General features: G+C 37.0%; 1 protein-coding gene across 6 annotated transcripts in view; it reads right to left on the bottom strand.

Annotated features, from left to right (window-relative positions):
- SUPT3H (SPT3 homolog, SAGA and STAGA complex component) overlaps nt 1–27,450 on the bottom strand; it is a 502,772-nt gene that overhangs the window by 5,690 nt on the left and 469,632 nt on the right. For 4 of the 6 annotated variants that reach the window (XM_053602205.1, XM_053602206.1, XM_053602209.1 and 1 more), the window contains one exon: nt 12,197–13,271. In XM_053602205.1, the coding sequence (XP_053458180.1) occupies nt 13,230–13,271 (42 nt within the window). In that variant the 3' untranslated portion in view covers nt 12,197–13,229. Of the gene's footprint in view, nt 1–12,196; nt 13,272–27,450 lie in introns of those variants that run through there. The other 2 variants (XR_008382414.1, XR_008382415.1) reach the window with 1 other exon arrangement.

Raw genomic sequence — 27,450 nt, 5'->3', positions numbered from 1 at the left:
GAAATACAAATTAGCATGTTAAATAGGTATAAGGACAAGACTGTAGATTTACACCAGTGATTATATTAGATATAAATAGTCTAAACAGCTCAAATAAAAGGCAGAGATTGTAACTGGGTGAAAAAATGAGACCAACTATAGGTTGTCAATGAGAATGACCGCTTTATTTATTTTGTATTTCATTTTTTTTTTTTAAAGTAAATTTATTTCAGGTTAATGTGAAGGTACAAACAACCAGGTCAAAATGTTTGATTTTGTTAGGTAGAATCCCTCTTGTGATTATGTCCCACACATAAATGGTGTGCCAAACACCCCCACTCCATGCCCATTCAGTGAGAGCACCCCAAACTCCTCCCCCTCCAGCGTTATCCCTCTCCCCAACTTTAAATGAATGAGTTTTTTACCTATGTGGGTATGCATCAGATATGTCCACTGGCTTCATATTGAGTACATTGGATTACTGCTTTTCTATTCTTGTGATACTTTACTAAGAAGAATGTATTTCAGCTCCATCCAGGATGTTACAAAAGATGTGAAGCCACCATCTTTTTTTTATTGCTGAATAGTATTCCATGGTGTGCATGTACCACAGTTTATTAATCCAGTCTTTAGTTGATGGGCATTTAGGTTGTTTCCACTCCTGGCAATTGTAATTTGAGCTGCAATAAACAATTTGGTGCAAATGTCCTTACGATAAAATGATTTCTTTTTCTTCTGGGTAGATGCCTAATAGTGGGACTGCAGGATCAAATGCGAGATCTGAGATCTTTGAGGATTCTCCATACTTCTTTCCAAAGAGGCTGTATTAGTTGCAGTCCTACCAACAATGTAAGAGTGTTCCTCTCTCTCCACAGCTGCCGCCAGCATTTGCAGCTTTGGGACTTTGTGATATGGGCTAATCTTACTGGGGTTAGGTGATACCTCAGGGTGTTTTGATTTGCACTTCTGTGATTAGGGATGATCAGCATTTTTTCATGTTTGTTAACCAGTTGTCTGTCTTCCCTAGAGATGGTTCTATTCATGTCTCTTGCCCAATGATCTATGGGATTGTTAGCTTTTATTTTTCCAGAGAACTCAAATTAATCAATGACAATGACACTTTGAATATTTGAAAATATGTAAGCCAAATATAAAGGGTGAAAAACATACACAATACAAATACTAATCAAAATGAAGAGTAGATTTATTAATACTAGATCAACCAGGCTTCAGAACATGACATAATGCCAGGGATAAAGAGAGAAATTACATAGTATTGAAGGAGACACATGATCAAAAAGAGATGCCATTTCTAAATAATACAACAAAGAACAGAACTCTAAAACATACTAAGCAAAAACAGGTAACAATTACAAGAGAAATACAGCCACAATTTTAGCTGAAGACTTTAACCCTCCTTTCTCAGTAATTGACTGGAAAAAATTACTATAAAGTTTGTAGAAGAGTTGAACAGTATTATCAACCAACTTGACCTAATTGACATTTAAGAATGCCACATACAAGAGCAGAATACACGTTTTCAAGAGGACACACACATATATTCTGGGCCATAAACAAGCACAAACATGCCAAACTTATAATCCTATGTGGTACAAAGTATGCTCTCTATTATAAAATTAAACTAATATTTCATAACCAGAACATATCTAAGATATATTTGCAAATATTTGAAAACTAATAAACACATTTCTAAGTAAGCCACTGGTAAAAAAGAAAATTGGAAAGAAAATTAGAAAGTATTTTGAATTGAATGAAAAGACAAGCAAAATACATTGAACTTTGTGGAATATAGCTAAAGCAGTGTTTAGAGGGAAAGTGATAGCTTTAAAATAGCTATAAAAAAGGTCTCAAATCAAAGAAAAAAGTAGAGTGAAATAAATCAAAGGCAAGCAGAAGGAAGAAAATAATAAAACAAAGATTTTTGTAAATGAAAACAGTAAAAACAAAAAAGAAAAATTAATGAAACCAAAGGTTGATTCTTGAAAAACTTTATCTAGACTGATTGGGTAAAAAATAAAGAAACAAATTGCTAATCAGGAATTGAAAAGAGGAGTATCATTGCAGATCTCACAAACATTTAATGTATGTGTATAAGGGAATTTCATAAACAACATTATGTCAATAAATTTGTTAACTTAGATGAAGGACAAATAATTTTAAAGACATAAACTACCGAAGTGCTGTCAAGAAGAACATACAATCCAAATAGCCTCCTAACTAATGTTATTCATAGCTAAAAACTTTCCTACAAAGACAACTTCAGCCCCTGACAGATTCATGAATGGATTCTACCGAACTTTTAAGGAAAAACAATAACCAAAAACTAATTCTATAGAAACTCTTACAGAACATAAAACAGGAAAGAGTAAGTCCAAATTCATTTTAGGGGCTAATATTACCTGACATGAAAAATAGAAAAAAGACATTACAAGCCAGGCATGGTGGCTCACGCCTGTAATCCCAGCACTAGGGGAGGCTAAGGCGGGTGGATTGCTGGAGCTCACAGGTTTGAGACCAGCCTGAGCAAGAGTGAGACCCCTGTCTCTAAAAATAGCCAGTCATTGTGGTGGGCTCCTATAGTCCCAGCTTCTCCAGAGGCTGAAGTAAGAGAATTGCTTGAGCCCAAGAGTTTGAGGTTGTTGTGAAGTGTGACACCAGGGCACTCTACCAAGGGTGACAAAGTGAGATTCTGTTTCAAACAAACAAACAAAAAAAGACATTACAAAGATAACTCTAGATCAATATATTTCCTGAGCACAGATGCAAAAATATTTAACAAAATATTAGCAGGCCACATACACGGGGGCTGGCGGGTTCGCACCCAGACTGGGTGGGCTAAACAATAATGACAACTACAATAAAAAAATAGCTGGGTGTTGTGGCAGGTGCCTGTAGTCCCAGCTACTTGGGGAGGCTGAGGCAAGAGAATCGCTTAAGCCCAAGAGTTTGAAGTTGCTGTGAGCTGTGACGCTATGGCATTCTACCGAGGGTGACATAGTGAGAATCTCAAAAAAAAAAAAAAAAAAAAATCTTTTAGCATCAGCCATGAAATAGCCATGTGTGAACCTAACAAAACATGTATTAGATTTATATAACACTGACTATAAAACACTACAAACTATCAAACACTGATGATAAAAATTAGAAAATACCTAAACAAATGGACAGCTATACTATATTCAGTGATTAGAAGGGTTAATGTAGCTAAGTGTTAATTTTTTCCATATTGAATTATAGATTCAAAGCAATCAATCAAAATCTCAGAAAGTGTTGTGTAGAAATATGGAAAAATAAAGAATCTAGAATATATAAAGCAATTTTGAAAAAGAAAAGCTGAGAGACTTGTAAGAACTGATTTCATGACTTAATGTAAGGTCAAAGTAATCAAGACAGTGAAATATTGGCATAAGGATAAGACATAGATCAGTGGAAGAAAACAGAATCTAAAGAAGACATGTACTTACAAGTCAATTAATTTTGGACAACAGTGCCAAGTTAATTCAATGAAGGAAATGGTGGTGAAACAATCAGTTATCCGTATGCAAAAAAAAAAAAATCCTCAACCCTTGTCTTGTACCATGTATGTATGAAATAAATAAATAAATAAAATATAAATAAATAACCAAAAAACAAAAGTTACGCTGGGAGGCCTAGGTAGGTGGACTGCCTGAGCTCAGCCTGAGCAAAAGCAAGATTCCATGTCTAAAAACATAAAAATACATACATATATGTAGCTGGGTGTTGTGGCAGGTGCCTGTAGTCCCAGCTACGTGGGAGGCTGAGGCAAGAGAATCGCTTAAGCCCAAGAGTTTGAGGTTGCTGTAAGCTATGATGTCATGGCACTTCAACCCAGGGCAACTGAGTGATCTATCTAAAAAAAAAAAAAAAAAAAAAAGTTAAAAGTTTAAATATCAAAAAGAAAACACAGTAGAAGACCTCTATGAGCTTGGTTTAGATAAAGATTTCTTAGATAAGACAGAAAAAATAGAGCCATAAAAGAACAAAATTGATAACTTGGACATCTTCAAAATTAAAAATTTCAGCTTTTCCAAAGATACTTTAAGAAAAGATAGGATGCCAAGGCAGGATTGCCTGAGGTCAAGTTCAAGATCAGCCTTAACATAGTGAGACCTAGTTTCCACTAAAAACAAAACAAAAAAACAAAAAACAAACAAAGAAACAAAAAAACAAGCCCCAGACTCAGAAAAAAGATTTGGGAAACATATAAACATATTTCTGATAATGGATCTGAATGTAAAATATGTAAAGAGCTCCTATGTTGTAATAAGAAAAGCAACCAATTTTTAAAAGTAGACAAAAGCTTTGAACAAATACTTCAACAAAGAAAAGATGCAGATGGCAAATGAGCACATGGAAAATTGTTTAATATCATTAGCCATCAGGGAAATGCAAGGTAAAACCACAGCAAGATATGCACCTATTAGAATGACTAAAATTATAACAAACAAGTCACATACCTGATACTGGTGAAGATATGGAGTAACTAGAAATCTTGTATTTCTTTCTGGTAAAAGTGCCAAACCATGTAGCTACTTTGGAAAACACTTTGGCAGTTCCTTATTTAATCTCACTCCTAGGTATTTACCCAATAAAAATGAACATACGAATCCACACAAAGATCTGTCTATTTATATTCATAGCAAATTTATTCTTTTTCTTTTTTCCTTTTTTTAAGATTCAGTCTAATTCTGTTGCCCAGGCTGGAATGCTTGTGGCATCAGCCTAGCTCACAGCAGCCTCAAACTGCTGGGCTCAAGAAGTCCTCCTGGCTCAGTCTCCTGAATTAACTAGGACTACAGGCACCTGCCACATTGCCTGGCTAATTTTTCTATTTTTAGTAGAGATGGGATCTTGCTATTGCTAAGGATGGTTTTGAACTTCTGAATTCAAGGGATCCTCCTGCCTTGGCCTCCCAGAGTGCTAAGATAATGAACTACACAAAACAAGATGGATGAATCTCAATAGAAATATGCTAAGAAGACATATATATGAAAAACTTGAAATTTAACTTAATATGAAATTATTCAATTTGATATGCCATCTGGAAAAGGCAAAACTATACAGACAGAAATCAGGTCAGTGGTTGCCAGGGCTTAGTGATGAGGTGGGGGATCAATTACGAGGAATATATGAGAAATTTTGTGGTTTTTTTGTATTTTCATTGTGATAGTGATTATAAGAATTGTGTGCATTTGTTAAAAGTCATTGAATTATACTGTACATCTGAAAAGGTTTTATCACTATATGTAAACTGTATGAGATTAAACTAAAAAAATGTTTTATGTGCCTTGTCTAAAACATTTTTATAACATGACATGATGAACAAATGCATTAAGTTATAAAAATCTGTTAACCTGGAGTTGTGATAGAAACTTTGAATAAGTAGTGAAAACAGCTATCTAAAAATAAAGTTTTTACATAATAATATTGAAAATCCAACTATATAATAACTAAATTTGTGTGTAAGCCAGATTTCTTGTTCTGTTGAAGATGCATTGTGATTCAGAAAGTGTTAATATGTCAAAACACTTTTTAAGAAATTATATTGAAAAACAGTTGAAGAAGTTCAGAGGGCTTTGGAAAGTCCAGGAGACCTTAATGTTGAAGTATGCAGTGAGATGACAATCCAGGACAGAGTGAGAAGGCACAGTTAAAGGCTGGAGAAGAACCAGGGGGTGTGATAATATGGACATAATGTTTCAAGAACTTAATTTGTAGAATTAAGTACTGATCAGTTATTTATTCATTTAGTAAATAGTGAGTGAACATGTACTATGAGTAAGGCACTTTTCTAAGCAGTGGACAAAATACAACATAATCCTTAATAGCAGAGTACATTCTAAGGGAGGAGACAAAAACAAAATAAAATAAATGTTTATGAAATGGTATGTTAGAAGATGGTTAAGTGTGAGAATGAAAAGAGAAGGCAGGGAAGGGGACATGGTATGCTAGGGCAGGGGCTGGGATCTCAGTATTTAAAAGGGTGGTCAGAAAAGGTTTTAACTGAGAAAGTGACATTTGATGTAAGACTTGAAGGAGCGGGAGCCATGTAAAGCTGGTACTTTTAGCTGGGCGTTGTGGCTCATGCCTATAATCCTAGCACTCTGGGAGGCAGAGACAAGAGAATCACTTGAGCCCAAGAGTTTAAAGTTGCTAAGAGCTGTGCTACGGCACTCTACTGGGGGCAACAAAGTGAGACTCTGTCTAAATAAATAAATAAATAAATAAAGGTAGTGCTTTTAAACACTGAATACTAATAGTGCACTCAGCTAACATCTATATACTTTGTTGAAATCCATTTATCTTCCTTCCACAATCATGATATACAGAGACACCATTAATGTGATAACTGGTTATGACAGTTTATAAAAATGATTTACAGAATAAATATAATCTTCATTTCAACTGAACAAGAAAATATTGAGATTCCACTGGAAGAAAACCATACACCTCAATTTATTTTTAACTACTACTACTACCCCTCCTCTCTCAAACCTGCCCCTCTTTAAACATTCATTGTATGTGTTTCTGGGAAAGCTGAATGGCACAATTTAGTATTAATAATATCGTTAGCTGGGAATGGGGGTTAGAAAAAGCAGGAGGAAGTAGCCTATCCATATGAAAACAATAATCACATAATATTTACTGTCTGGGATTAGTATTTCAAATATGCAAAGCAATAAAATGTCAGGAAAAGCAAAATTTCCTAATAGTAAAAATATCATTAATTTTTCCAAATAAGACATTTTAAAAAAGTTCAGTGATACTTTATGTCAAAGGGAAAAAAATATCCTTAAATCTATGTTAAAAGAAGCCTGAAACCTTCAGACAGTACAAGCTGCTCACCATCGAAGAACTGAGGAAACAAGGGCAGTTACCATGTAAGAGTGCAGAAAGCAACTGTCACCTCTTCTTTGGAAGCTTGAAAATCAGATATTAACAGATATTCATTGATACATGCATTCTATAACTGGGCTTTTGTTATCTCGTGTATTAAAAATGTGTATAATGTGAAAAAGTGAAGAGGATTTCAATACCACTTTTAGGTTAATCTGTGGTTTACAAATCACAGCGGCACATTAAGTAAATATGTAAGAGTAGCACCTATTTGGACAAAACGTGTTTCCTTCCTTTATTTATTTATTTATTTTTTCGAGACAGAGTCTCAAGCTAATGCCCTGGGTAGAGTGCCGTGACATCACAGCTCACAGCAACCTCCAACTCTTGGGCTTAAGCGATTCTCTTGCCTCAGCCTCCCGAGTAGCTGGGACTACAGGCGCCCGCCACAACGCCCGGCTATTTTTCTGTTGCAGTTCTCATTGTTGCTTTAGCTGGCCCGGGCCAGATTCGAACCCGCCCGCCTCTGTGGATATATATGGCTGGCGCCTTACCCTCTTGAGTGGTGCCGCCAAAAACATGTTTTCTTTAATCTAGGTGGGAGCCAACCCGCCAGCTGCAGTAGTTCCTGCTGCTTGGAGTCGGACTGTTGACTGACAGGCACATGTAGGTCAGGGAGGGGTGAGAAATAGCCAGGGTACTCACAGGTGAACTAACTTCTCTCAAGAGAAGTGGTTGGAAGAAGCAATTAAAACCATCCAGAAAGGAAAGTCGCAGTACCGCAGGTCATGCACTGGGTCTAAATCAGAAGGGGGCTTGTCCTGAGACACAACAGACCTAGGGTTGAATTAAAGCCTAAGTACTGACTAGAATGGAAAATTATCATTTTTAATTCAAGTTGTACTCAGTAGCTTTCTTTCTACTTTCCTGTTTTTCTCTCTATGGTACTTTCCCCAATCATGCACATAAACATGCTGGGCTGGGAAAAAAATGGTAACTGTTATATCATAATCAATGATCAAATGCTTAAAAGGGTCATTTGTATCAAGTTGTAGAGCAATATCATATATACCTCTGTATCTGTCACTGCAAACACATGTAAACAAGATGGGGATTATTTATAAGGATAAATGCCTTGTATGAAAGCATCAAATAGTAATCTATATAATTAGAGTCTTCTGGGGGAATTCTGGTCTTCAGAAATGACAGGCTTTGTACACACTGATCTTTAGTAGGTTTTTCTCATAATTTGTATAGGGACTCAGTATGTTCATTGATCACATGTATTTATCTTAAAATTTAAGATATTATTGAAAACCTGGCATAATTCTATGTAATTATATTCTATTGTACATTATATGATATTCTATTATATACATACTACTTGGCATCAGAAAAGAAATGTTAAGTTGAAATGAAATTTTCTTGTAAGCAAGGTTTTTGGTATTGAGAAGTGCTTTCAGATTCAAGGTCAGGCAGAAGTTCTCTTTAATATGTTATCAGAAATCTTTAGTATAATCCATGCTGTGTTAACAGTGGTGAAAACAGCATGAGATCACAGTGCTGGGTACAAATGCCAACTCCATCTTGGGTAACGCCACAGAAGGCACATAGACCTGCTGCTACTTGGTTTTCTCTCCTGCCCATGGGGACAGGAAGAATAACAGCACAGATCAGGTAGTGGGCTTCTGAGCATTAAATGAGATAACTCACACAAAGTGCTCAGCACACAGCATGCTATAATAATGCCAAACTAATTAAAATGCTGACACAATATATCATAATTTTTCATAGCAAGTAGAATGTTATCTGGTATAAGTAAAACTATATATTTTGATCCTTTGATTCTCGTTTTTTCCTCCATCTTTTTCTATTTTTACTTTCCTTTGAAAAAAATGAGAATAGTGAATATTGGGTGGTAATGAATAGAAAAGGGATCATGAATATAATGCTCTATTCAGAATTACAGTGGTTCTCAACAATGAAATACTGTATGTGGGGTTCTTGTGACTTTGTAAGAATTGGATGTTTTAAAATATGCTTTAATTGCCAGAATTTCCATAGCTTATGACAGCTTGAATACTTAATATTTTGTTCTAGTAAACAAATACAAGTCTTTCTTTTTAAGAATCATGGTATCACTATCCTACATACAGCACTTGAGACTAACTTTAAGAGATGTAACTTTTTAATATTTGAGTTTTCAAAGGCATCTGGCCCTTATTTAACCATCACATTCACATCCAATTCCTGCAGGCATAGTTTTGTTGTTTAAGCTTGGCTTGCTGCCCTCTGCAGAAAGCCTTCCCTTAATGAATACAACTCCACTGAAACTGCTCTCAAGCCAACTGCACCACCACAAGACAACAGCAGAAAAAGTTTCATCTTGGATTTCAAATATGAAGATAAAATTAAGAAAATACATTGCTTTATATGGGACCCACTACTATGACATACTCAACTTGATACCCTTAGATTATTTGCAGAAGTGTTTATGTACTATGAAATGTCCAGCCAGAACATACAGGAAACTGTAAAATATTTTATGAGATGTATACATGGTTGATGGTAGAATTTTAAATGCAGCTTGGGAAGGTTCCATCCAAATTCCAGGAGGACAGAGAAGAGAGTATATTCTCTGTAGTGATTCAGTTTTACACAAGGGATTATATGAACTGGAAAGTAGTGCCTGATTTGGGAACTATATTAAAAAAAATCATAAAATTAAACTTAATAATTTCTAGACAAGTAAACTTGTTTTCTTTCAGACCAGGAATCAGCAGATATGTTTGTCTTCTATATGGTAAAAGCACTAAACATAGGTTGTTTATTATTTTAATAAAAACAACAAATAGTAGTAAATGAAGGGTTCTCCCCAGATACTGGAATTATATACACAATTTAAAAAATATTTGTGCTTCTGATGGTTTTCAAATAAAAACTCTTGGTTCTAAAATTGGAACATCATTTTTCAATCACAACTATTATAATCTGTGAAGGCAGGAAGTCTAATGACTTTTTAAAAATACCATGTTTAGAAAGTCACACTTTCTTTTTTTTTTTTTTTTTGTAGAGACAGAGTCTCACTTTATGGCCCTCGGTAGAGTGGCATGGCGTCACACAGCTCACAGCAACCTCCAACTCCTGGGCTTAGGGGATTCTCTTGCCTCAGCCTCCCGAGTTGCTGGGACTACAGGCGCCCGCCACAACGCCCGGCTAAGAAAGTCACACTTTCAAAGGTAAGTGAAGGGAGAAACAATTCTGTTCTGTTTACTCCTAAATCTGCCCCCTTAAATCTATGGGAAAGTATCAAGTTCCCAAGAGGGGCTATTTATTTGTTGGTTTATTCATTTTCAAATTCAGTATCTAAAAAACAAGGCACAAAATATAGAAAACTAGTTTCGTACATTCCCATTTGGTTTAGAGTGGAGCCTAATGTAAGAGAACACAGATTGTTTAATTAATACCACAGGACTTCTGAAGAAGATTTTAATATATTATGCTTTAGGATGTCTGTAATTAGCAACATTAAAAAATAAATTTACATTATTGTCAAGAATAAATATGCCACAAAACTCCATTGTGTCTTGGTAATATTCTTACGCAAACCTAGCGTGGTGCTGAAAATTAGGTACCAGGAATTCTTACCTCTGTTCTGTAACTACCATTATTGAGTGATCCTGGGAAAAAATGAGTGGTTGTTTTCAATAATTTCTAAGACGATCTTGTGCTCTAACATTATGATTTTATATAACACTTTAATTTTGAGAGAACTATTTACTGAAGTCATATTTTTCGAAACTTTTCTCCTATAAATTTCTCTTCTTTTTTTCTATATTTACTGCTTAAGGAAAATTTATTTCACTTCAAATTTAGTGTTGTGGAAAGAGTCACAGAAAAAACCTAATTGTAGAAAAGGAAAAAAAAGAATTAAAAATGTTAATACCAAGCAATTATGGGGACATCTAGGCTGGTTCAGGACAGACATAAATGTCCTTGTTTTATTCTAAATTCAGCTCTCTGGCTTATGATGAAAAGTGAAAGGTTATTATATGAACTTACTGGGAAAAGCTAGATTTTATAAATAATTACCTGTCAGACTGTTAAAAGTAGACAAACATATGCCAGACCAACAAAAACACAGACTTGTCAGATTTCTGAGAGAAATGTACATTAAGTCTTCCTTCTTTGGGACTATAATGAGATCCGGTAGAATAAAATGAAGGGAAAAAAATAACCCTATTTTCTGTCTTGTGCATACTTTAAAATGTATAGTGTGGCAGAGAAAGAATTTTGATGTGAAAAATTAGCCCATGGGGTTAATTAGCCATGGGGCAGTGCCTGTGGCTCAGTGAGTAGGGTGCTGGCCCCATATACTGAGGGCGGCAGGATCAAACCCGGCCCTGGCCAAACTGCAACAACAACAAAAAAAATAGCTGGGTGTTGTGCTGGGCGCCTGTAGTCCCAGCTACTCAGGAGGCTGAGGCAAGAGAATCGCTTAAGCCCAAGAGCTTGGAGGTTGCTGTGAGCTGTGATGCCACAGCACTCTACCAAGGGTGACAAAGTGAGACTTTGTCTCAAAAATAAATAAATAAATGAAAAATTAGCCCTTGAAAATTTTATACCATCTGTAAGTCTAGCAGATCAAAACCAAATACAATAAATGCTATTATTTTGAAAGTTAGGATGTTTATTGCAGGCTTATAATTTTCTATGATTAGGGATGCCAAGGAAAATAAGAATGATGATAAAAGAAAAGTTTAATCATATATTCTAACATGCATAGATGGCATGTTAAAACCCTTTGGCAATTTTTCATTATTATATATCTGCCCTTTTTAAATTGTGTGTGTGTGTTTTTTAGACAGAGTTTTACTTTGTTGCCCTTGAGGTAGAGTGCCATGGCCTCATAGCTCACAGCAACCTCAAACTCTTGGGCTGAAGCCATTCTGTTGCCTCAGCCTGCTGAGTAGCTGGGAGTACAGGTGCCCACCACAACACCTGGCTATTTTTTAGAGATATGATTTTGCTCTGGCTCAGGCTGGTCTTGAACCTGTGAGCTCAGGCAGTCACCACACCAACTCCCCCTCCCCCCACCTTGGCTTCTCAGAGTGCTAGGATTACAGGTGTGAGCCATCTTGCCTCGCCCTTTATTGTTTGTTTTTGACATGCAATTTTCTTCTCAAAGGATTACCATAGAACAGGTAACTATCATTTTTGATCATCAACAAATGTGAATAACATAGCATTATCATATTTGGTAATACAAAGATTTGGTCGCAAGAAAAATAATCTTCCATATTTCTCATTTTTGTGTTAATTGTTTACAAAATTTATTTTATGTGTGTATATAAACCACGATAAAAGTAAAATTATACAAAACTCCCACAGAATTAAAGAAATAACTTCCTAACTTCTTTTTCTGTAACTCAAGTTCAGTCAGGAACTGCACAAGTACATCTGCTGTATTTTGGTTTGTTTGCAGGAATTACAGTTCCTCATTTACTGCAGAAGGTAAGAGGCCAGAAGGGCAGCTCTCCACTTACCAGCACGACATTACCCAGCCCACATTTCCAAGCTAGGTGTGGTAGTGCTTTGAAGGGAAGAAGCAAATGGCTCTACTTCCTGGCTACTGATTACTTTGCTTCTAAATAGAGATGACATGTGCAGGAGGGGTGAGCCCGGGATTGAAGGAACAGGAAAAGGTGGCAAACGAAGACGGAGGAAGAGGTTCTTTGTGAAGAAAACACACGACATAGGCAGATGGCAGGAAAGTGGGAAAGAAGGCATTGACAATGACTAAGTGGGGTGAAGAGAAGATAGGACAGGTAGTTCATTAGGTTGGTTAGATCTTCAATTAGTGTAAATCTATAAAATGAACAGTTTCTAAAATACATGTAGATGCAGTCAACAAATGTTGGCAAGTGAAGATGGTATAATGGAAGGAGAAAACTTCCTGTTTCCTTTATCCCAAACCTGGATTATAAAATGTGCCAAATAAAACATGGACTGAACACTGGCATGTGGCGGGGGAGGGCACTGCTTTTAAAATATGTGAGCCGACGCCAGTAAATCTACTCTTATTTAAAATTTCAAAATTGTGTGATCTACATTTTTGTCCATCTACACACTGTCCCAAACATCCTGCCATTAATTAGCTAACTGGCCCATCTAGTAAACAAGACTAATCATTGAGAGGGCTGGAAAAGAGCAGGAGTCAGCCAGTCAAAGATGATAATCACAACAAATCAGCCCACTCCCTAGGATACAGAAAAAGCAAACTTGTATTTTATTTTGTTCAAGGAGGGGAGAAGAAATCACCTTCATATAATCTTGCCTTTCCTATTGTTCCAGGCACAGGCAGAGTCACATCAGCAGGCCAGAAAAGCCATCCCATTTCTGCGGTAGGCGCTCTGTCAAGGAAAAAGAAATCTGCAATGAATTATCACACCAAGTCAAACAAGGAAAGGAGGCAAAAAGCAAGCAGAGCTTTCTTCCTGTTTTTAGACAGGCTACAATAGACTAGAATGCTTAATCTGAACATTTTTGGTGGCAAAGCTATAGCAACCATTCTATTAAAAAAGTCAGTGTGGTTAACAAGTGGTTAGTGTTTCTATTTTTGGGAAGTGAGAGATATGCAAAAGAAGACACTCCATTGTGTTAATTGATTTGGCTTGGTTAGGTCAAGGAGATGTGTTGAATCTGTTGTCTTTTATAAACATGTGTTCTCTATTTAACATGCTCAAGAATCACTTCTAAGTATCTTAATAGTCTATAAATTACTGACTCATTATAGCCTTCCCAGGCCTAATTTATAGTCTGAGTGAAAAGCTATGGGAACAGACATTAATAGATTCCCCCCTAAAATATGATAATCTCAAAAGAGTTCTGTACATTATAGATACTAAATGCAAATCTTACATAATTTTTATGCATGTACAGACAGTTACACATATGGATGTGCACAGTGGGACAAAAAATTCCCTTAAAAGAAAATGGGAAAATGAATTCTAATTGTAATAGTGCAATACATTCCAGTAAAGAAAGCAACATTAAATGCTTTTCATTCCAAGAGATATATTTTACATTTCAGAGTTAGAAGAACTGGTTGGCACAGAGCCTCTATAACTTGCCCTGAAAATCAATTTAAGACCCAGACAGAGTACAGCAGAACTAAAATTTAGGACTCAGGAATAAAATTCTCCTTTGACTGGCTCATTAATTCATCTAGTAGTACTCACATTCAGATAATTACTCTCAATTAGATGGAATTTTTCTATACTCTGTTTTCAGAAAAATGAAGAAAATGATAAAATCATCTCTTATTAGGGATTTTTCCCCCTGTTAGCCAATGACTCTGGAGCTGTTCTGGAGTCTGTATACTTTCAGCCCAGTAACTTTACTTTGAACACCCCATACTATAAGAAATATAGAAAAACCTTTTATCATGAAGATAATACTATGGAGGTGGTGAAAAGTCTTAATCTCAAAAACTGATTCAACTGCATTTGTAATTACGCTAAAACAGGCAGTAGGTCCAACCTTTTTAGAAACTTGCATCAACATGAGGTGAAGCAAATATGGTTTCCTGGATAACCTTCTGTTAATTATAGATTTCGATGAACTTGAAAACCCTCTCTCTAAATATCTTGCTTACAGAGAATTTATTGTGGTTGTCAGGCTTGGGAGCTCTGGCTGAAATTTCATCAGCTGGTTATGCCATTACCCAGTTCACTCTGGCTCAGTGGAACGAGGATGAGAAAACAGTGGGACATTCCAAGCTTCATTCCTCAGCACTTTCTCTGTGAGCTCCTTCTTTACTCTGGGAGTTTTCATGTTGTAGAATTCTTCTGGATCAAAACAAACATTCTAACAAGGACTAGAAAGTTCCCACTCTACATCTCCTAGAATCATGGATTGGAGAGCAGTGTTAAATGAGTTCCTCAGAGAGCCACAGACAACTTGTACGAATGGATAGTGTGTCTTGCCACAACCACAGGCAGGGAAGCCTTAGGCTGTGAAACAGCCCCTACAACCATGGGCGCCTCAGAGAGGCTTAGGCCAAAGTATTACTCTCAGCTTCTTGACCATGATATTTAAATTTTACAACCACAGTTACAACCTTTAATGTAACAATTAAAGCAGAGGAATGGTTTTACATGGAGATAATTGGACCTGGGAGCAGAGAAGAGATGCATTCCTCCTAAAGGTAAATGGTTCAAGTGAGCCTTGCTTGAAAAAGTAGGTTTTGGCTCAGAGAGAGACTGAGTCTTGGGTGAGCTCACCAGAGAAATAATCAGGTCCAGCCTTTCTATGATGGGCAATATGAATAGTACTCATTAGTACTGAAAAGGTGACTTTTCAAAGATCAGTTCACCTTTACAGATGTTTTATCACTATTCTTTGCAAACATTTAAAAAAGATTACAAGCTTATATAAAATGAACAACATAGATCCTCAAGAAAACCAAAATTTAGACATGACCCAGATTTCTGTAGTGAGTTCTTTGTATTCTAAAATAAAGAACAAACAAGCATGTGTAATTAGCGAAGAGCAATCTCAGCAAACCAAACCAACCCCCTGGGTCTTCCACCCTGAGTCACAGCTTTTTCCTTTTGATGTACAAAGGATGTATGTTGTCTATGTGAGGCAATTATGGGAACATCACAAATTTGGCATCCTTTCTAGGGTAAGCAACTTTACAGGAAGATGAATGAAGACAACTCATCTTTATGTCAACTGTGAATTTCTCTCTACTTGTATTGCAAATGTTGAAACTAAATTTAAACATCACTTGGTGTGAGGGCCTTCCGGCAGCTACATTCTCATGAAAAGTTGTAATAAAGTTCTGTTCTCAACAACCAGCTGTCTCTCCATAAATCTCTTGAAAAGCTCAGCCAGTTTAGCATCTCTCAAAGTTAGCAGCAAAGATAATACTTAATGTTTTTAAGGTCTTATTATAGCTCCTGTTTGGGAGGGGTTTAAAATTAAGGACCCCAATCTTTTGGGAGTGGTGAAGGGTCTCAATTTGTTGACCAGGTTGGAGTGCAACAGTGGGGACTACAGGCATACACCACCACGCCTATCTAAATTGTTCTATTTTTTGTAGAGATGAAGTCTCAGCTATTGCTCAGGCTGGTCCTCAATCTCCTGGCCTCAAATAATTCTCCTGCCTTGGCTTCCCAAAGTGCTAGGATTATAGGCATGAAACAGCACACCTGGCGAAGGACCCAATTTTTGACATTCATTTATTCATTCAGCTCTAAATTTTGACCTATATCATCATGTCAGTCTACCTAGGTAAGCAATACAGATTCTATCTACTGTAGTGGGCATTAGCAGATAAATTAATTCATAAATGTGTACTTTAAAAAGTAACTATGAATTTTTATTTATTTATTTAGCTTATCTGCAAACATAAAACAAACATGAAAGTCCCAGATTGGTTTACTTCTGTTTCTTTATGGATCATCATCAGTGGGTACTTTTAAGGGATATAAGCTAATATTAAAAAGCAAAAGATAAATGAACTGCCAAACTTATCCTGTATTTCTAAGTTAAATACTATATTGTTTTTATGCCATTAATATAGTAATCTAATCAATAAAGTGTTAACTATAGATACAAACCATCCCTACTCCAGTTTAGACTTCACATTTTATCCCTACTATTACCTTTCCTGATTCCTTTCTGCTTTCTCAAATTTTAAATAAAATAGTGTAAGAATTTCATTGCATCAGTTCCAAATTCCCTTATAAATAGTTCCTTTCTCAAAGGCCTCTGTAAGAGAATTTTGGTTCTATTGTCTGAATTCCTATAAATTTGCTTAATTTGATTTTAGCAAATCTTTACTAAGTTCTTAATCTGTGTAAACCATGGCATGCTTGGTAGTACAAAGGACCCAAAGATAAATAAGATGGTGCCTGCTTTCACCAAGCTTCTGATTTAACATTTAACATTATAACTACCATAAATAAAATGGATTGAGAGGTCATTCTGGGTGGGGACAAGGAGGGAGAAAACAAAGCAGCCTTTCTGTTTGTTTTTAATCACAACATTTAATTTCAACTAACATTTTAGAAAAGCATGAGATTTGTATATTTCTCAAAGTAGGGAGAGGCAAGATTAAAAAATGCTGAGATACATGGTTTTATAGTTTATGAAATAATTTCATGTCTGTATCTAACTTGAGCCTTGCCACAACTAGTAAAAAAGGTCTTTTCCTTTTAAAGTAACATGACTTTACTTAGCATACGGGTGCGGTGGCTCACGCCTGTAATCCTAGCACTCTGGGAGGCTGAGGTGGGCAGATCTCTTGAGCTCAGGAGTTTGAAACCAGCCTGAGCAAGTCTGAGACCCCTGTCTCTAAAATACAGCTGGGTGTTGTGGTGGGCACCTGTAGTCTCAGGTACTTGGGAGGCTGAGGCAAGAGAATAGCTTGAGCTCAGGAGTTTGAGGTTGCTGTGAGTTATGATGCCATAGCACTCTACTGAGGGCAACAAAGTGAGACTCTGTCTCAAAAGAATAAATAAATAAAGTGATATGATTAGTGAGGGGTAGATTTAGGACTTAAACTCCAGTGCTCATATTCTTTTCTACATTGTCTTATATCAAACAAAACAAACACCCCCCACACCTACAATCCGCCATAATTCACTCATATTATCATAGACACACTTATTCTCTAAAACCTAACAAACTCTAATTCCTGCTAAACATCACTTAAAGGGTAAACTAAAATTTTACTTCAAATTTAAACTAGATCAGCCTAGTATAATACTTCAGAGTACAAAGATGGACCCTGAATCTAAATCATCTTTAATTTGGAGGCTTTCTTAACTAGTGCTTATTTTCACACTAACAGTAGTATATACTACAGAACTGTGGTCCCTAATCCTGAACCATAGACCAGCACCAGTCTGTGCATGTTAGGAACCGGGCTGAATAGCAGGAGGTGAGCAGCAGGCAAGTGATGGAAGCTTCATCTGCAGTAGAACACCGTGCATCCAGATCATTCCAGGGAGCTTTAAAAGTAGATATTCTGGCTCCAATTATTCCAAGTCTGTTGGTCTCAGAGAAGTTTAGGCTTTGGAATATTTTAGAAGCATCCCAGGTGATTCGGATCCACAGTGAGGGCTGAGAATAGTGGTAGAGTGGATGAGTATACCATTAACAAGACCCAGTAATGGTTTGTCAATAAATGGAATGCTTTCAGGCTCTGTCATGATTACACAGTAAATAGTATTTCTCAGTGGAAATCCACATGTTGGAATTCAATGGATTGAACGTGGAAGAGGCAGAGTAGCTATGGGTCATTTCAACATCTCTCACATTTCTCACTTTCAGGCCTTTTGTGGGCTAGGCTTTGTTTTCCTTGGTGGCATCTTCTGATGCTGAGATGCCACTGTTAAAAAAGTATAGCCTGTTTGCCACACATAGTATTTAACACCATAATGGAAAAGGAACCTGGAAACTAAAGTTAAACAAAGGGTCTTAAACAAACCCTTTGTGAACATCTAAAATCAGAGAACAATAGAACTTTGGCTTTTGGAAAGTATCTTTATGAATCCTCTAGCCCGATTCTTAATGTAGCAGATGAACTGTCAGAGTGAATGACCACCCTGTGCTTACATGGGGGAGAGCCCAGGGTTCCTGACTCACTCAGAGCTCTTTATGGAGGTTCTGATTTCACCTAAAGCTATGTGTTTAGCTCCTCCGGCCTTAATGGGGAAAACAAATGTGGGAAAGAAATGGTTTTTCCAGATTATGAGCCCTTGAGAGCAGAACAAAAGTGAAGGGATTATGATAGCAGAGGCAGGGATGACTTAACGATGTCCCAAACAGTATAGCAGAGCAGTTAGAAGTCAGGCCATTATGAGCTTTAGTTCTACTTCTGGCTCTTCTGCTCTGATTAGCTCTCCCTTAGAGAATCACTTAATTTCCTTGGGTGCCCAAAATAATAATTTTGATAAATGGACTAAATACCAAAATAATTAAGATAAACCTGGCTGAAAAGTTGTGTAGTGAATGGATCTTGTTTAGGGCCTTAAGGGGGTGATGTACCATGTGTTTTTGTTAGTCTTACTAAGGCTACGCTCAGTGTTTGATTTGGGGTTCAGCAAATAATGTGGCCTGCCTGGATGTGTTTGGAGTTGGCCAATTTGAACTAAATCCAGCAGTAAAAGGGACAATAGAAAGATTTGAAGCATTCATTCACCCTCTCCCAAATTATCAACTCCTAATGAACTAAGTGTGGGGTAGATTTCAGCACTTTGCATGATTTGTGGACCACAGGACCTTCCCTGGCTACCAAGAGCCTGGGATGTTCCTAAATGCTTTCATCTATCCCACAGAGATGAAAAGGGTGCAGAGTTCTACAGCCACTGGTATATCTTTGCTGGGAGGAAAAGGTAGGAAGTCAGTGGAGTAAACCAAAAGCAAGAGAGTTTCACTAGCCCTTACTTACCAAATTAACCTAACTGTCTGGTTTACTGGAATACTCAGTTGAGCTGAGGTTGGGAAGAAAGGTACATTTCTGAATTTCACATATAAATGCTGTTTCACAAGTCAACTGAATTAGCCTCCCAATCTGCCCCACCTCACTCCCAAGTTTTATAGTAAAAATCATTGTGGGGCGGTGCCTGTGGCTCAGTGAGTAGGGCGCCGGCCCCATATGCTGAGGGTGGCGGGTTCAAACCCAGCCCCGGCCAAACTGCAACAAAAAATAGCCGGGCATTGTGGCGGGCGCCTGTAGTCCCAGCTGCTTGGGAGGCTGAGGCAAGAGAATCGCTTAAGCCCAAGAGTTAGAGGTTGCTGTGAGCCGTGTGACGCCACGGCACTCTACCGAGGGTGGTACAGTGAGACTCTGTCTCTACAAAAAAAAAATCATTGTGCTTGTAACTAGACTTTTTCTCCCTCTCTCTGGTAGCAGAATTGTAGATTATACCAAGTTATCTCAAATTCTTCTTTCCTCATATGCCCGAATTCAGTCCTGCTCTCTGTGGGGTCATTTGATTCACAGTCCACATCCTCTACTGGTCCCTGCATTTGCCTAAGGAGATGACTGTGCCCTGAAAGACATATTGTTTTGCTTTCATTCTGTAAATCTTTGAGGCTCTGGAGCTCCTATCAAAGCTATGCAATAGCTTTTTAAAAGATAAAATATGCCCCCTTTCTTTGCTGGCCTTGTGTATGCGTGTGGGCAAGAGATTTAATTATAATGAATAAAGCTGAACGGTGGTCTAAGACCTTTAAAATCAAAGTGGGAATCATGGCTGAATTTCATTAGCAAACATAAATACAAATAGGCACATCTTGTTTGTACCACTGCATGTGACTTTTCCCCTTTTGATAATTTCACTTTAACTCTGATATTTCAGAGAATCTAAATTGAACCATATGATGTACAGCAGTATAGTATGTAAGTCTTCACTAAACATTTTCCTTTTTTTATACTTCCCCATTGTTATGAATATCCTGTGAAAATCATGGAAGGCAGTTTGTCAGATAGCAGAGCCTGATTTAAGAATAGCGGAGGGAGGCCTGCCCTTTAAATGAGAGGTCTCCTCTGGCTAGCAGAGTGAGGAAGAAAGAACAGTAGTAACTCTCATTCTACTACAGGTAACCCAGAGCCTATAAATCTTGAGGAACTTGTCATTTTTATGCATGATTTTCTCTGCTAGGATTCTTTTTATTTTATTAAAAAATACTAACATTGGGCTTTTATGAATTCTTGGGATATTACCAAGTTGTTTTGGGATTCTGAATACAAAAATCTCTCAATTACTTTTAGTTATTAAAAATTACCATTTCTAACTGCGCAAGTCATTTTAAATTATATGATAGATGTGTTAAGAATTTTTAATGTTGGCAGTAAGCAAAATAATTAAGTGGCTGATACTAGCATTGTATTTTAGAAAAAGAAGGTTTTGTGTTTTTTTCAAAACCTTTTTCAAAAAAGGTTTTTTGAAATTTTATAAGACACTATGTGTAAATTATTCTTTCCATGATGTGTACACTTTAATACAACTATGCTGAATAATTTAATGCCAATAATATTAAACTTTTATTCAGCTACTTTATACTATAAACAATCAGAATACAAATGTCTGAAATTATTCCAAGCTGCAAACATATCTAAGTACTTATGTAAAAGTGCCAGATTTTCAGGAGTTAGTAAGCTAAATAACAACTTGGGTGAAGATGGGGCTCAGCTCTAACAGTTATTAATTCTCATTTCACTTGACCTATAGCCTGTGGAAGGCAGGGAACTTGCTGTTCTATTTATCTGTGTATATCCAGAGTATATAGCATGGCAAATAAGTTAAGATGTTTAATAAATAATCATCTAATGAATGAATGAATGAATGAATTTGACTAGCAGGTAGCTTAGTTTCCTCTGGACAATGAAAAATGCTAACGTGTTCACCATGACAGCAGGGGCTGGGATAGTCTTAGTGTCTAAAAAATGGGCTTGGACCACACATTCACCGGTTCACAAGATAACCATCAGCAGCAACTGTTAAAAAAAAAAATTAGTGACCCTTGATAACCCAACATTAGCAACAAGCAAAGCAAATAGTTATTCTCAGTTCCTACTGGGAGCATTCTGGCTTCTCCTTATTGATTATCAGCCTGGACGGAAAACTTAGTATCAATAAAGCCAACTGCATATTTGCCAGAAAAAGAGTATCCAAGTCATCTAAAACAACAGCACTATCAGATTATTTTGTCGAATCTAAACATTTTAAGTTCAAATGCTCTGTAACTGAAAATTCTAATTAATAGTAAGTTTATAGTAGATAATATAATTTTTTTTTTCTTAGAATCTTGGTTCTGTGCTCATGTTCCTCAATTGCATTTTCAAGGTCTTAGACAATATTGATAAAGACAAAAATAAAAAGAAAATACTGCTTCAATGGCCTTTGACATACTAAAAAAACACAACACAGGAATAAGAACTTGGATAGCAGTAGCTGTTTGCCAATGGTTAGTACCAATCTGTTGGGGCAGTAAATAAATTAAGGTTCTTAAGAATTCTTTAAACACAATGAATAGCAAGACATATGACACAGGAACAATCAGGAGATTGGTAGCCCCCTGAGAAGGTATATTTCTATGTCATCTTAGCCAAAAAGCCACTCAGTGACACAGAAGGTATATATATCTGTATGAACCTGCTTTTATTTATTTATTCAACAAATGCAGAGTACAAGGTGCAGTGAATACAGCAGGATCACAGATGTGGTTCTTGTCTTCTGTGAACAGGCTGATAGGAAAGATACATGCTGAATGAGAAATGACAAAAGCGACAGGAGCTACAAAATGAGAATAGTGTGTAATGGGCCAGATAAGAGGGCAGCAGAGGTGAATGATGGTGGTCAAGGAAACTTCTTGAAGAATAACACAGAAGAGACCTGAGTTGGGAAGGGGATAAGTAGTGGGACAAAAAAGTGTTCTAGGCAAGACCAAGAGGAGAGACATCTTGACTTGTCTTGTTCCCTAATAACAGCAGGCTAGTCAACAAATACTAAATCCAAGGTACCAACCCAGACTATCTACCACAGAAAGATTTATCAACATTGAGGTAAGAAATACTCATGTCACTTTGGTGCCCATGGCTCAGTGGGTAGGGTGCCAGCCACATACACCCAGGCTGGCGGATTCAAACCTAGCCTGGGCCAGCTGAACAATGACAACTGCAACAAAAAAATAGCCAGGAGTTGTGGTAGGCACCTATAGTCCCAGTTACTTGTGAGGCTGAGACCAAAGAGTTTGAGGATGCTGTGAGCTGCACTATCTACCAAGGGCGACCGGCGGGGGTGGGGTGGGGGTGGGAGGGCAGGGGGGAGGGGGAGGAGGAGGAGGAGAAGAAGAAGAAATACTCATGTCACATAAGCATTGAACCAATTCTTTTGAACCACTGCTTCAGGGCCTGATAAAAAACTCTTTATATTTAAGTGGAATACTCTCTTGGCACTTATTTCCAAATTGAACTATTGGGGACAGATGATGGAAGGCACAGCTCTTCTTGCCTCTGCAACTCTTCCCCTACAGTTAATGTATTCTCGAGGCACTATAAACATATTCTTTTACCTTGTACATACATATATTATACACCTATATTTCTGTAACAGAGTTGTGTTAATGGAATTTGCCATTTACAATAATGTATGTTAGCCATTCTAAAATTTATCTCCAAAATGTCATAAATAACCAAAGTGTCTCCTCAATGTGAAATATTAATTTCAACAAAGCTATCATATTAAATCTCATGAGGTATGGAACCATGAGATTCCTATATAGTAGTGACAGTGCTAATTTTACTGGGTATTATTCTAACTAATTTTAAAAAGTAGGCTTTTGGGGTCATAGTAACAAGGATCTTGCACTGGCCCAGATCACTGTTATCACAATGTTGTCCAAGCCACCTGCTTACTGGTCATAATTGTCTTTCAAAAACAGTTAAAAGGTTTAGGTCTAGCACATCAAAAACAAATGTTCTTAGTTTCACTTTCACTTTTAACAAAAGTTATTACAATTTAAAGTACTTTTAAAAGAATATTTTATTGGTCAGCAACAAATTCAAAATAGATCTTCAGAAGTCCTATGAAAAATTCAATACCAATTTTAGACCAGAGAATGAAGAAGTTAGTTGGAATTCTTATTCTAAACTGGTTGGTTAAAGTTGCGATCAGAGTCATCTTTATGAAAGAACATGGCTCTTATCCAGTGTGACCCAAAAGTTGCCCCCAAAAATCGCTTAGAGAAAATGGGCAATTGTGGCTATATATACCTTTATTTATAAAACATTCATTACAAAATATTCTGTACATGTTGGCCAGCTCTTTATACAATTTTGTAATAAATATTTTGTAAATAAATAAAGGTACATTTAGCTACAATTGCTCATCTTCCCTGTGTATGGTGACTTTAGTGGTGACTTTTAGGACACCCTATATTACAATAACTCTTACCATGATTTCTTGAGGGCTGGCTAAATGAATTCTACCTTTATTCTATTCATGTAGCACTCAAATGAAACGGAAGCAGGCATTCTATGAAATATATCCTCATACTATATAATCTCTATACTCAAATTAATTCAATGAATCATTTCAATTAGGTTTCAGGAGAAAAGGAGGACAGCTATTTTGCAAGTGGACCCTAACTATGTCTCTCCAGTCCATTTGGTGGTGGCATACATTGGGTAGGCTAGTGCCACCACTTTCAGGACCAAATGGCCTCTTTGCATGCAGCCAATCTCTCCTTCATCAGAGCCGTGGGAGGTGACTAAATGTAAGCTAATGCATGAGTAACTGCCAGGAGAAAAGATGGGAGGAAAAAAATGCTAAAGAAATATAGTATTTCAATCACAGTCTAAAATTTGTAAAAGTGGTTTTGGTCTCCATATAGTAAAAATATTTATCCAAGAAACTCCTACTCGGGTGTGAACATCCTACTTCTAGTGGGATTTTGTTTGGCAAAGGGCTATGAAAGGGTGGAAGCTAATACAGAACATGTCTGTAAACAAATTTATTTAGTTAGTACAGATTGACACATTCACTAGAGATTTCAGCAATTATATCTGTAAAACTTATTTCCTACAGTGGTTTCCTTTTGTGATTTTGCTAATTTATTCAATCTAGGCCATTTTCATGCATTGACTGTTACAAGCCATTTAGCCACTCAGGCTGAAATGAACATATGGAGACTCCATGTCATTTTTCCACTCTTCATGTAAACATAATTATATAGTGATATTAAAGACCCAATCCTTTTTTTTTTTTTGCAATTTTTGGCCGGGGCTGGGTTTGAACCTGCCCCCTCTGGCATATGGGGCCAGTGCCCTACTCCTTTGAGCCACAGGCACCACCCTAAAGACCCAATCTTTTAATGAGAAAGTCAAGTAACGTACTAATACCTTAAAATATGACGTCATAATTTAACTTTGGAGACGAGAAATTGGGAGTCTGTTATAATAATGCACATGAAAATGTATGGTATAATGCAAAGCTGTATAAATGTAAAGTGTTTGTATTCAATATGTATTTTTAACTTAATTATAACAACATACAATAAAATCACATACTGGGAGAATTTTCATTTTGAACAAATATATGTTCACTGAAATGCATAACTTCAATTCTAGAAATGTTTTGAATATAATTCTCTAGTAAAACATTTCTATTTGGAAATATTATTAATTATACTTATTAGCAACTTTTACCTTTTAAACACTGGTCATTATCATACCTCCCATAATGTTCTCCATTAAATTCTTAATAAATATTTTGTAAGTAAACACTATTCAAGTTTGGGTAGTACCAGCTATGGTGTGAATATGGCTTATCCCCACCAAAACTCATGGTGAGGCTTGGCCCTCAAATGTGGCAGTGTCGGGAGGTGAGGCCTAGAGGGGTGTTCTAAGGACATCCGCACATGGAAGTTGTTTTCTGGTAGTCATTGACTGACAAAATACGTAATGATCAAAAGCCTTCAATAATATGTTCAAATGAATTTTATTAATCACAACGGTATCTACATACCATTGAAAAACATTAAGACATATCAGTTATTTCCCCTATAGACAATGCTTAATGTGCCTTTGAAGCTGGGGATAGCCCCTTCTAACTATAAGCTCTTGGGTAACCCAGGTTCACAGCTTTGGAAATGCTTCTGTGGCTTATATTTGTTTATTCATTTGTCTATTTATCATTCACAAGTATTTATTAATTGTCTATGACATTGGCATATACTTTTCTAAGTGTGGGGGATGTATCATGAATGTATCAAATCTTACTTTCTAGTGGGGTGAGATAATCAGTAAATGCATACAAACATACGTATGTATATACATATAGAAATACATGCTATGACTGTACTGGTACGTGCTATGAAGACAAATAAGGCAGCATGAGGGGTCAGAGAGAGCTAGGATGGGGGTGTTGCCTCTTTGATATCAGAGACTGAGTGATAGAAGGAAGGGAACTATGAAGGCACCGAAGTACAGATAAACTATGAATATAATAGCAGAGTGTGGCTGCATAACTAAAATCATATATAAAAGGAAAGCCTTGGTAGGATAATGGGAACACCAAAAATGTTCTTTGTTATATTCCAATGTTTTTCTGTATTATAGTCTCTGTGAATGGCTCTGGGGAACAAGTGCAACAGTCACGGTTGTTATTACATAGGCATCTCACTCTGGGCCAGTGGGGTAAGAAGAGTGAGAAAGTTACTTAGATTTATGTGTGTGTATGCATGTGTATGCACACACATGTGCATGCATTCCTGTACACATAAAGCCTTCAAAGACAACCTTTTCAAGATGATAGTTACAGCTCGACTCAGTCCCATGTGAATGATAGAGACATAGTTTCAAACCAAAAAAGGAATATTAACTGATATTTAGTGGTCTGTGCTAATGCACTTATTTCAAGGGCTGAGGGTAAGCTCTAATAATATATATTTGAAAATAAGAAATAAACTATTTCCCAACCAATTTTTCCATTTTTTTTAATATCACTCAAACAGTTAAATTGTCTTTCATCAGAGATAACTAGATTTAAGTGACACATTTCCCTCACAAAGTCCTTTAAAGATACCAGTGGCATGTGTCATGTGAACATCTACATGCCAAGAGGGAAAAATTGTAACAATCTTACCACTACTGTGAAGTTATCTAGGAGAAAGATATGCTATTTGGGGTACTTATGTATAATCTTGATTTAGATACAGCAGCATACAAACAGACCTTTATGAAGATCTCAAAATGCATCATATGTGACCAACCACTCCTTTAGTTTTGAGGTCATACATAGAGCTTATTTAGCCACAGCAACTAATATGAACTCTTTCAACATATACTTCAGGGTTTTAGTATTAATAACTGCTGAGAATGCTAGGCCATGGGTAAAGTCCATCTAAGTAGCGTGGATTTAGAAAGAAATGTGAAAGTTCTATTTCCTCTATAAAAATAGGGAAGGGGGGGCAGTGACTAGAAGGATAGTTTAGTTGAGCTCTCCTAGAATGACTGGGGAAAAAGAGGGAACCCAGCGATAGCTACAGCAGGGACCTTACCCAGAGTCATAGCTCAGGGAGCACAGTGAGGAGGTGGGGAGCTGGACACAGTGTATAATCCAGAGTAGTGGAAATCTTATGAATTAGGCAAGAGAGTGCAATGGGCTGGGATTGGCTGGCCTCCACAGAGGTCTGGGAAGGAAGGAAGCCTTTCTGGAGTTTTCAGTTGTTGGGGGAAGCTGCGTATTAAGCAGAAAGCTTGGAAGAGTGGTGGACTTGCACAGTATATAGCAACCAGATTTGAATGCCAGTTGGAGTGGATTTGCCATAGATTTGGTGGCTGGTGAGGCAGCCATACTGAGAAAGTCTCAGGGCCAGAGGCCTGCCATTGTGGGAAGGTCATCATAAGATCTTAACAGCGGCCTAAAGCACGGCCATCTTAATTCAGCCTGCTGGGATTAGAACTCCACTCTTGGGACAGGCTAAGGGACTCCTGCACTCCATGGGAACTGAAGCCAGGGGGCACTGTGATACCTGCCCCTGAAGGATTCTTGTGAGCTTTAAGATCCC

Source organism: Nycticebus coucang, chromosome 9 (genome assembly GCF_027406575.1).
Source record: "Nycticebus coucang isolate mNycCou1 chromosome 9, mNycCou1.pri, whole genome shotgun sequence".
Classification (NCBI taxonomy): Eukaryota; Metazoa; Chordata; class Mammalia; order Primates; family Lorisidae; genus Nycticebus; species Nycticebus coucang.
This window is presented reverse-complemented; position numbering and strand designations above follow the sequence as displayed.